The sequence below is a fragment of the Macaca nemestrina genome, chromosome 14 (genome assembly GCF_043159975.1).
Source record: "Macaca nemestrina isolate mMacNem1 chromosome 14, mMacNem.hap1, whole genome shotgun sequence".
In the NCBI taxonomy this organism is placed as follows: Eukaryota; Metazoa; Chordata; class Mammalia; order Primates; family Cercopithecidae; genus Macaca; species Macaca nemestrina.
Window position 1 is genome coordinate 81112254 of NC_092138.1, and position 12634 is coordinate 81124887.

A 12634-nucleotide genomic window follows, 5' to 3' on the forward strand; every position below is an offset into this window, starting at 1 on the left:
TACCAAAACCTGTAATGTATAGGGTAAGGAACCAGTTTAATATATGTTAGTTATTTCAATAAGTTATGTAACATTTTTAAAACAAAATGAATTTAACATAATGAATTTTAAAATAAACATAAGAAAAATAGACCTGAGATAAATATTGCAAAATGTCGGTATGTTGTCATCTAGCTTTCACGCAGAGCTTAAAGTATGGCAGGCACTAGATCAAGTGTTTTATATATTATCACAAATTTAAAATCTTACAATGAGGTAATACATTCATTAATTTTATTTTTGGATAAAGAAATTGAGGTATGGAGCAGCAACCCTTGACTTCAAGTGGTGCAGATGAACACGAACCTAAGCAGCTTGGGTTCAGACTCCATGCTCTTGCCCACTACAGATTGCTACGTAGCCTACCTCTCCATGTATTTTGTTTTGGTAATGCACAGAAGACCAATTGAGAGATGATACAGTAAACCAGGCTCAAAAGATTTAAAAGGACTGATCCGCCATGGTGGCTCTGAGGATGGAGAGAATGGGACAAATTTCAGAGGTATCAAGTAAGTGAAACCAATAGCACCTGATACCGTCTTGGATATTGGTGAGAGGGCAAGGAGTCAAGCATGACTTCCAATGTTTTTGCTTGGTAGCTAGGTGGTTGGTTGCATCCTTTTCTGAGCTAGGAAATAATTTGGGTGAGTTTGAAATGCCTGTGAGGCATTAATATGGGGAAAGTCCACGAGGCTTTCAGAGTCCAGTTTGGATTCCAGAAAAGAGATTTGAACTGGAAATAGGAATATGGGAGTTGTCAGTGAACAGAATCACTCAGGAAAACTGCAAAGAGAGAAAGAGAAGGCCAGGGCTGAAACCCTAGAGATGATCAACATTTGAGAATTAGCCTGAGGAAGAGAAACCCACAAAAGAAATAAAGAAGGTTAGATAAAAATAACGGAGGAAAAGAAAGAAGATGGGAAAGACTAACATCAAAGAAGCTAAGGGAAGGAAAAAGTTTTGATAAGAAGTGTGTGGTTAATAATGTACAATGTAGCTGAGTGTAGTGGCTCACACCTATAATCCCAGCATTTTGGGAGGCCAAGGTGAGAGGATCACTTGAGGCCAGGTGTTTGAGACCAGCCTGGGAACACAGTGAGACCTCGTCTCTACAAAAAAAATAAAAAATAAAAAAATTAGCTGGGTGTGCTGGCACATGCCTGTAGTCCCAGCTATTTGGGAGGCTAAGGCAGGAGGATTGCTTGAGCCTAGGAGTTTGAGGCTGCAGTGAGCTATGATTGTGGCACAGCACTCACTCCAGCCTGGAGGACAGAGTGAGACCCTGTCTCTGAAAAAATTAAATAAATGTAAAATATGAGGAAAGATTATGTAAAATGAGGACCAAAAAGTACAGAGTAACACTAGAGATCACTGGTGACTTTGATGACAGTAGTTTACACGAGTGAAGGGGACAGAAGCCAGACTTGGGTGACTCAGAATAAATGGCAATTAAGCAGAAAGACATGGCAAGCATTGGGAACTTTCATGTGGGTTCATATGGGAAGAAATCAGAAAGAAGCGGTGATAGTTAAAGGGTATGTAGGTTTCAAACAGGGAGTGGTTTCAGCAAGTTTCAATGCCAGTTGGAAGAATCGGTGACAAGGGAGTTGTTGATCATAAAGGAGAAGTGGTCTCTGGGGTTCTGGATTGCTTTCACAAAACTGCCCAATGATTCGATGAAAACTTACCGTATTAGTCTGTTCTCATGCTGCTAACAAAGACATACCTGAGACTGGGTAATTTATCAAGGAAAGAGGTTTAATAGACTCACATTTCCACATGGCTGGGGAGGCCTCACAATCATGGCAGAAAGCAAAGAAGGAGCAAAGCCACGTCTTGCACGGTGGCAGGCAAGAGAGCATGTGCAGGGGAACTCCCCTTTATAAAGCCGTCAGATCTTGTGACAGTTATTCACTATCATGAGGACAGCATGGGAAAGACCCACTTCTATGATTCAATTACCTCCCACTGGGTCCTTCCTATGGCACATGGGAATTATGGGAGACACAATTCAAGATGACACTTGGATGGGGAAACAACCAAACTATATCACTTACCAATAACCTTGATATGGAAAACACAGCTGGCTTGGTTGCCGGATAGGTCAGTTGCTGTGTATACGATAGCAACATCTCCAATTGGGAAAAGGTAAGGTGGGGTGAAAGCTGGATGAACATGGATTGACACCTTTTGGAGATACATAAATATTTTGAAAGTTAACGTCAAAAGTGCGTTTATTGTTTTTTGATTTATATATTATTAGTAATGTTAACAATGATACAATATTTCACATAGAGGAAAGGAAAAAGGCAGAGTTTTCTGGCATATTTCTTTCCAGATTATCCTATTTAAATGATTTATAGAATTGGCACACAACAAAATGTTGCTCCTTGTTTTTTAAATGTCTTTTATGTTTTAAAACGTCTTTTACATTCTTATGCGGTCTTTACAACTTAAAATGACTCTTAAATATTTCCATAATGTTCTGTAGAATAAATATATGATAATTTAAGAAAAATCTGTTGAAGGACATTAGTTTGACCCAAACATTTCCATTGTAAACAGTTTTGAACAGATAATTTAAAATTATTTTTCTTCTTATTTTCTTTATTGATGCATAATAGATATACATAGTTTCAGGGTACATGTGATAATTTCACACATTCATATAATTTATGAAGATCAATCACTATACTTCAGATATCCATCACCTTAAATATTTATCTTTTCTTTATGCTGGAATCATTAAAATTCTTCCCTTCTAGTTATTTTGGAATATACAATCGATTATTGCAAACTATAGTCAACCTACTGATCTAAGTAAGACGAGGTCTTATGACTTCTATCAAAACATATATTCATACTCATTAATTAACTTCTCTTATCTCTCCCTCCCCCACCTTTCTTGGCCTCTGATAACCACCAGTCTACTCTCTATCTTCATGAGATACACTTTTTTTTAGCTCTCACCTGAGATATTTGTCTTTCTGTGCTTGGCTTATTTTGCTTATTTATTATTTCCTTATAATAGAGTTCCATGAACAGAATTATTAAACCCAAATGTTAACATTTTATTAGTAGATAATATAAAATTAATTTCCAAATGAATGGTAGCAATTCATATTCCCACTGTCAACCAGTGTCAAAGTTCCCCACATTTTCTGATCTATATTAAATATTATCAATTTTTGGTTAAGTCAAAAATTTGGCACCAGGTAATTGCTTTAATGAGCTGTTTCTTAATGCTATATGCTAAGATTATATTCTCAAGTTTGCATGTATTATATTTTTTACTTCCTGAATTGTATGTTTATTTTTTCATCCATTGAAAAATTAATAAATTTCTTCTTCACTGCAGTTTTAAAAATATTTCAAATAAGATTAGAAAGCTATTTATGAAATGATTTGATAAGCATCCAAATATATTTGATGGTAGCTTTTTAAATGATTTAAAGTATAATTTGGAAATATATTTTCTGTGTGGTATGATTTGAGAGTATAACTTTACATCTTAAAAATCACTCACTGTATTTTTAAATTATCACCCTTTATGATATTTTAAAATCCATCTTTATGGAATAGTACTGCATCATTCTGTTTATTTTTATTTTATTAAATGTTTTGATTTCTGATGGATCCAGTTGTTTCTTATTATTCTTTTTGATACTTTAATCTAGGTATTCTTCTACTTTCCATTGCAGAATCACTTTTCATGCTCAAAAATATGCTGAATGCCTTTGAAATATATTTATTCAATAAATATTTTGCTTTTTAATTTTTTTCTTTCAGAAAAGCTAGAACGAAACATTTTGTTTTTTAATCTACAAATATGGCATGTATTTCCATTTGATTTCATTATTTCACCTGCCAATGTTTTATATTTTCCTTTAGGGTGCCATTCACCCTTCTTTTTAAATAGAAACCTAAATATTTTATATTTTATCTTGCATTGTAAGTAGAATCCCTTTTTAACCTACTTAAGTAACCTATTACTATATATAGCATTACATATTTTATAGAATGGTGTGTGTGTGTGTGTGTGTGTGTGTGTGTGTGTGTGTGTGTGAATTTATCTGTATCTTGGTAGTCAAATAGTTATTTTGCTCCAGGAAATTAAATCAGGGATGCAAAGGGTAAGTTTAAAAGTCTCATTCAGGACACAGAGGAAAACTTAGAGTACAAATCATGGAATTTTTGTATAGACACACAGAACAGAAATTAGAGATATAACTTATGAATCATCAGTGTTCCTTAAGAAAACAGAATGAATGGAATAGGAAAAATGTTCTAAGATATAGAAGAAAACTTTGATTTGAAGAAAGCTATGACTCTGTACATAAAAAGGACTCTCGATGTACCAAAATTGATAAACAACAAGCATCACTTAAACAAATCTCAGATAACTTGATGTACAATTAAAAATTCCCACAGCATTCAGGCAGAAAAAAAAGGAGATTTTCAGAAAAAAAGATAGTAATCAGCCTATATTACCTTTCTCTTAGTCATTAAATGCTCATCTGGAAATAAAAGATGTTCTTGTACATGCAAAGGCTTAGTAAATATACGACCTGTTTATACTTTTTCTGAAAGAATGGATTTTGAACCTACCTGAACCTACCAAATGAGGTGAATCACAACAAATCACAACAAATGAGGTGAATCACAACAAATCCCTCATAAGAGAGAAAAGTCATGGTGTGAAGAACTGACAGCAAACACCAAAACTATGTAAACACATACTCAGTATGAAAAATTGTGGTTGTTAGGGTTCATGTGTTATCAAAGGTTATGACTTTTTGAAAGGAATATGCATAATGTAAAAAACTATATTAATTAATCTATAATAAATTAGAATAAGAATCCCAGATTATATCAACAAACTATAAGCTGCTGAAAAGTTAAACTGATAATTTGCTCATTTTACTTGAGTGAAATGCAATAGACACTCTTATATTTTTGCCACAGATAATTGGGTAATGAAAGGCTTATGCATGTTTTTAAAACTTTATTTAAAAAGACTATATTGCTTCCACATATAATTGCAGCTACAGCCCTAAAGCTGAAGAGTATAAAGGGTAAGTAATCACATATTCTAAAGAGAGCTCCTAAGAATGGAAAAATTGCCAGGAGGCTGACACAGCAGTGGCTGAACTGGTCCTGTACCCCTTGCACTTACCACCAGCCCACATTACAAGATATATCTAGATCTATATCTATAGCTATAGCTATATTTATATCTATCTATAGCTATAGCTATATCTATATCTATCTATATATCTATATATAGAATATAGAATACACACACACACACACAAACACACATATATATGAAATAGGAGAATTCACTTGGGTAGAGTGTTGGGACATTTCCCCTGTCTTCTCCATGGGAGAAGGAATGGGGAGGAATACTGCCTTAAACCAAGTGGCTGGGCTTCAGACAACCACTCATAGAACATTGGCAGGGGGCAGGGAGTGCCTACAGAAAAGGGAGACCCGCATCCCATTCCCAGGCTGGATGCTTGCTGGGCAGTAGAAACCCATAGATTCACCCCAATGTGAGGGGTGCTGGATGAGACCGACACCCACACCTTGGAGTTTAGGGGCATATATGAATGTTGACAGGTGGCTGCATCTCTCCTGGTGAATGCTGAAGTCAGGAGGCTTATTTGAGCTATATGGACAGACTGGGAGGAAGGCTGTTCTGAACATGGGTCAGCCTGCACTAACAGTTGTTGGCATGGTGAAGACACATAGGCTGAAAGGGGAGATGGCAGTGCTTGAGTTGTTCTGCCCTATACCCTGCTCTAGGGGTTTTGAGAGGTTGTGGGATGTATGACAGGGCCTGGAGCTAAGGGGAAGGGCAGAAGGGGTCCTGCCAGAATGCACCTTCATGGCAGGTAACTATAAGGGGTTGGGGAGGGGGTGGTGCTCCTACAGGGCCTCCTGCCAAATCTGCACATGGACTACATAAGAGAAACAATGGTTTTCTTTTTTTCTTTTTTTTTTTTCTTCTCACAGTGCATCAGCAATACAGAGAGTGCCACACAGCCTTAAACAAATGAAAGACTTTTGAAGCTTTCCTCAAAAACACTCCTTTCCCAGCTGTGTTCATTTCCTATTGTTTCCATAGCAAATTCCTTAAAACTTGGCAGCTTAAAACAAAAGAAATGGGCTAGGCACGGTGGCTCACACCTGTAATCCCAGCACTTTAGGAGGCCGAGGCAGGAGGATCACTAGATCAGGAGTTCAAGACCAGTCTGGCCAACATGGCGGAAACCTGTCTCTACTAAAAATACAAAAAATAGCCAGGTGTGGTGGCGCTTGCCTGTAATCCCGGCTACTTGGTAGGCTGAGGTAGGAGAATCACTTGAACCTGGGAGGTGGAGCTGCAGTGAGCCGAGATCACGCCACTGCATTCCAGCCTGGAGACAGAGTAAGACTCTGTCTCAAACAAACAAACAAAAAGCAAAAAACAAACAAACACAACAAAAATGTATTATCTTGGGGTCTTATAGGTTAGAGACACTAATGGATCTTACAGGGTTGAAATGAAAGTGTTAGTAGGGCTGAGTTCCTTTCTGGAGGCTCTGAGGGAGAATCTGTTTCCTTGCCTCTTCTAGCTTACAGAGGCTGTCTGCATGGTCCTCCTCCTCTAACTTCAAAGCCACTGATGGCAGATTGAGTCCTTCTCACTGCACATCTCTCAAATCCTTCTTCTGTTATAGCATCGCTCTGTAACCACAGCTGGGAAAAGTACTTCTCTTTTAAGGACTCATGTGATTAAGTTGGATTCACCTGGATAATCCACGATCATCCTCCCATCTCACAGTCCTTACTTTCATCACATCTACAAAGATCCTTTGCTATGTAAGGAAACATATTCATGGGTTCTAGGGATTATGACAAGGATATCTTTGAGGTAGCCATTTTTCTGTTTATCCCACCAGCCGTGACCCTAGAGAGGCCACAAACAGAGATGGGGAGGCATAGAAGGAGGAAAAGAATATCCATTGCTCCTCCGTTCTCAAGTCAGTCAGGCCACCTCTGAGCTGCAAGAGGAAAAAGCTTTGAAGTGGATACATGATTCAAGTTTTTATTTAGACAGCAAGACTCTTCTTTCTAATCCTTGAAAGTGGTTTTTAATTATGGAAAGAACTATTGGTATACCCTAGAGTAACCAAAGCTTGTGACTGTAGAAAAATAGTTATTTTTCCACTGGTGCCTATTCTAGTTCAGACTATTCAATATCAGTTACACAATTATAGTTTTGATTGCACTGTACATATAATTTAGCATCCTACTTTTCTACCAAGAAATTTCTCTTTTTGGAAATTTTCTGGGGGAATAATCAGAGACAAAAGACAAAGACTTAGTACAAGGATGTTCATGACAGCATCATAAGTTCTTTCTTTTTATTCTTTCTTAACCTGCTTTGAGTTCATGTTCTATTATTACAATAAATGTAGTGGGGTTTTTTCCCCAATTGTCTAAACTGCCTTGTTTCTCTGTCTTTTTTTCTTTCAAAATTCTACATTATAAAGAAACCCAATTATTTACTTTCTTCATGCCTGTGTTGGAGAGTCACATCAATTTCAGAGAAATTCACACAATAGTGCAGATTAATCTCTATAAGTTCATGATCACAAAACTCAAATGGACCCTCAATAGTAGCCAAATAATCCTAGTATATTTCTCTGGTTTGCTCACTCTCCTCCTCAGAATGAGTTTTTAAAAACTTCTCAGTTCTCCTAAAACTTCAAAACTCTCTCATTCCCTTTAGTTAAGCTTCAGGTCTGACCACTTTCTGAAGAGAAGCCATTCACAATGAATTGCCCCCTCTTTTCCTTGTATATTCAACTTCTTCATCTCAATTGGTTCTCTTCATTTCTATTTTTATTCTTTTAAGCACATTTAAGTTCTTCTCCCATGTGGTAGGCTGAATAACAGCCCCCACAAAGATCATCCATATTCTAATCCCTGGAACCTGTGAATACATTACCTTCCATGGCAAAAAGGACTTAGCAGACATGACTAAATTAAGAATCTTAAAATTAAGAGATTCTCCTGAATTATCCAGATGGGCTCAATGTAGTCTCAAGAGTCCTTATAAGGGGAAGGCAGGAGGGTCAGGGTGAAAAGAAAAAGATGTGGAAATATCACACATGAGACACTGCTCAACACACAAATCCCCTAAAGTACATTCAGCCCTAGAAATCACATTTGCTCTTTTCAAATCAGATTTAAAAGCTACCTTGATTGTAAGTATATTAAACACAATGATCAGAACAGTTATTTTTTCCATGTTGAGCTCTACATTCCCCCGGCACCAATGTATCCTGATTGGTACAACTTATATATATTTACAGATAACTGTAGAAATAACATAGTATTTAAGTGCATCTTAATGTATGTGAATACTAACCATGTACATATAAGAGGAAGTAAAATTCCTAAATGAACTATTTTTCTAACATCTGATGGATGATTATTTCAAGCTACTATACAAAGAAAATTAAAATACTGTGTTCTGAATAATGCTGGATTTAGACAAGCTTGAATAAGAAACACCAATGCTATCTCTTTCTGACTGAAAAATACACAATCATTTTGGACCCATATTTTAAAAGATAGTTTCATAAATAGGAATTATAGTTGATTCTACATTTTTTCTTTTCTTCTCTTAAAGATCCTCAGAACCTAGTAAAGGGCAAAGAATTCTTAGTCAAGTAATCTTAGTGGCTACAATAATACAACAAATCCATAGAATGAAAAGTTTCTGGTTTTGAGGATTTTATCTGAGATTTCTAATTAAAAATTCAAGGTTGATCATTATTCTATCAGATGCAGCATTCACATTTATGAGTAGAATTTATACACAAAGAGTATTGTGATGGTTAATATTGAACATCAACTTGATTGGATTGAAGGATACAAAGTATTGTTCCTGGGTGTGTCTGTGCGGGTGTTGCCAAAGATTAACATTTGAGTTGGAGGATTGGGAGAGGCAGACCCAGCCTCAGTCTGGGTAGGCACCATCTGATCAGCTGCCAGTTCAGCTAGAATAAAGCAGGCAGAGGAAAGCAAGAAGAGCAGACCCGCTGAGTCTTCCGGCCTTCATCTCTCTCCTGTGCTGGATGCTTCCTGCCCTTGAACATTTGACTTCAAGTTCTTCAGCTTTTGGACTCTTGTACTTATACCAGTGGTTTGCCAGGGGTTCTTGGGCCTTTGGCCACTAACTGAAGGCTGCACTATTGGCTTCCCCACTTTTGAGGTTTTGGGACTTGGACTGGCTTCCTTGCTCCTCAGCTTGCAGATGGCCTATTGTGGAACTTCACCTTGTGATGGTGTGAGTCAACAGTCCTTAATAAACTCCCTTTCATATATACCTCTATCCTATTAGTTCTGTCCCTATAGATAACCCTAATACAAGTATTATCATGAGCATATTAGTAAGTCTTCAACACACATATCTGTAGTATATTTAGAATTCATTTGAAAAAGGATGTACATCATTGTGCAAACCTTACCTTTTCACCAGAGTTGTCTTTAGCTGTTGGAATCTGCCAGGTAACATTGGCAGAATCTTGCTGTTCCAGAGTCTTAGCCTCTATGTCCTTAGGACAGGTGATTTGGGGAGCCTCCACATCTAACTCAGAAAATACACAAGTCGATTAATACACTGACATGTAGTCCTAGATCATTTAAGGAAGAGGTAAAAATCTAGTTTATTTTAATACATTGTGACACATTTGTACATCCCAGTTACTGATTGTTCAGAATCTGCACCTGCTTTCCTGATCATTTATCTCAGCATGGCTTACGAACCCAATCCTGAACTGGCACCTATTGACCTCGTAGCCTCATTTCTTCCTTTTCTCCTACTGGAACTCATTTTCCACGTTGAGTTACTGTCAGGCCGTGGCCTTTCTTTTACTTGGGCCTTTGCCCATGTTCTTTTATTTGCGTGAATTAGTGCCCTCTTCTCTCTTTACCTGGATGTCTAGTACTTATCCTCGAACTCTCAGCTTAGACCCAGCTCCTCAGGAAGCTCTTGCTGATTCTCCAGGCCCTTTTGAGGTGCCCACTCCACAAGATCCTATAACCCTCTGGACTTCCCAACAATAAAACTCAACAAGCTATTTTGAAATGGAATTTTCTCCCCTAGTAGAATTTCAGTTATTTGAAGGTCAGGATGTCTTGCCCCACTGTCTTATAGGGTCCCTGGCATATAATAGGAGCTTGAGAAATATTTTTTGAACGAAATAATTTAAAAATGAATGTTGACTGTGACAGGTAGAAACTACACTTGAAAATGAGGCTGTCAAGTAGAATTAACTAGCAGAAACTGAAACGTACTGTCAAAGCAAACAACAAATTTAAGCCAATTATATTTTTTACTTCATACTATGGTGCTGAATTAGACGTGCTAACATTTACACAGATGCACACCAGTCATGGTAGTGCTAAGTTTTTGTTATATGATAAAATACATCTTTTATTTTAATTTATGTTAAATTATGTCTTCTGTAACTTCTGGCTGAATATATCTGAATTGATTTCATTAAGTCTCATGTCTTCTTGTTTCTTCAAAATTTTATTCAATTTATATCTTCTTTTTCTCAAAGGGGCTTATATTTCAACAATGTTCTCCCACAGGAACACATAGTAGCATATTAGCTCTGAAATTTTTTTTTTTAAGTATTTGATTTTTCATTCATGCTTAAACAATAGCTTGACTGGACCTGGAATCTAAAGTTCATATTTATTTGCTCTCTATATCCTGTACACATTGCTACATTTCCTTGTGGCATTTAAAGTTGTAAATGAGATACGTAACGTGAATCTAATTCTCGTTTCTTTTGTGCAATTTCTTTCTTTCGCCAGGGAAAATTATTTAAGATTTTTCCATTAACTCTGGAACTCGGAAATTTCACTACGAGTAGTCAAAGTATGCCAACCCAATACTCAGGAGTTATTTGTGGTCTAAAGGATTAAGCCATTCTCTAGCTCAGAGAAATTTTCTTCTCTTGGTAGAAAAATTCTTCTCCATCTCTTCTCCTCTCTGCCTCTCTCCTTCTGGAACTCCTTATTAAATGGACATTGGTTTTTTGTTGTTTTTTTTTTTCCCCTTCTGTCACTGGCATCCCTCAACTTCCATGTTTTTGGTTTGATCAATTGGGAAATTCAAGTGCTTTCTTTGTTTACTCATTCAGTTCTCCATTGTGAGGAAACTCTCAGTTTGGTCTTTTAAATTACCAACAGCAATCATTCCATTCATTTGCCCTTCTCCTTCTCTTAGAGATAGTCAGGACTTTTTTTTACTTCTAAGAACTCTTTTATGTTTTCAATAACTCTTTTTTTCATAGTGGTCTGCTCCTGTTGCAGAGAAAATGGCAATGTCCTCTTGTGAATGGAATGTGATGCCAGGTTTCAAAGTGCTGATAGCTTTTTTTTTTTTTAAATCAATTCCGTCTCACCTGTTTTATATAGACCAAGACTTCCTTAAAGATTTTAGTCTTATGGAAAACTTACCTGATTTTCAGTTCTACTATTTTCCTTATTTGTGTATTTCTTATGTCATTGTCTGGCATTTTGTAATTGGATTTTGTAAATTCACCACTTTGAATCAGAAATCCTCATAGTGGATATTGGGGTAGCACCTACCATATTATCATGGGTTTGCAGCAAAAGTTGCAAAGAAGGATTGTCCTATACTGCACCTATATGGCATTATTAACACATTTGATTTTTAACCTGACCAGTGTAGAGACCTACCTTTACACACAGCTGTCTGAACTCCGACATTCCATTTTCCAGAAGTGGTACATCTCAGCATTTCTTTGATTCCAGATAAAATGAACCCTTGGCGGCAACTTACATAGCAGATTGTCCCAAATTTGGCTGGCTGCTTGCCACAGTTGTGGGGGGATATGATGACATCTTTGGGCGTCTGAAAGGTGGAGCAGTGGCGCTCTACAGTAGGGAAATGAGAGAGAATGTTACTCGTGTTCCCACAAATTGGAAATGCCACAGATTCTTTTTTACCCAAGAAAAATACAATTATGCTGCCCTGGGATTTATGTAAATTGCTAAATGATAACTATATATGACACTGAATGTATAATGTATTGTAAATAATGCTAACCTATACCTCTTTAGTTATCTTTTACTATTTTTGCCAGTGCATCAAAACTTTCAAAAACTTCTGATATTTTAATTAACACTGATTGTGACTTTTATCATTTGCTTGGAGCACATTCATTTGGCTTGCAGAATATTATTTTATGGCTTAGAAGTAGAAAGTCATAAATTGAGTTCTATATTTCATGGTTTAAGTGATATATTCAGCAATCTCTATTTTATGAGCTTTTTGGTGCTATTTTTAAGCAAGCATATAATGAGAAAAGTTTCTAATAGCCTTCCTAAAATCACTGTGTTGTATTTAGGGCCTTGACCTTGAATGCTATATTTAGCACAGAAAAAGAATAGCAGATGAATTAGGCAGAATGCAGATAGAATGAAAAATCAAGGCTAGGACTTAATACAGGGAGTGTATGTGAGGGGGGCAGCACGTGCACACACCCATATGCACATT

General features: G+C 36.8%; 1 protein-coding gene across 1 annotated transcript in view; it reads right to left on the minus strand.

The window, feature by feature from the left end:
* The window catches only part of LOC105481061 (sushi, von Willebrand factor type A, EGF and pentraxin domain containing 1), a 224458-nt gene that overhangs the window by 133932 nt on the left and 77892 nt on the right, over positions 1 to 12634 (minus strand). Inside the window, exons 7-9 of the mRNA XM_011740343.3 lie at positions 11815 to 12012; positions 9567 to 9685; positions 2097 to 2226 (exon numbers count right to left, since the gene is read on the minus strand). Coding sequence (XP_011738645.2) covers positions 2097 to 2226; positions 9567 to 9685; positions 11815 to 12012 — 447 coding nt within the window. The remainder of the gene's footprint in view (positions 1 to 2096; positions 2227 to 9566; positions 9686 to 11814; positions 12013 to 12634) is intronic.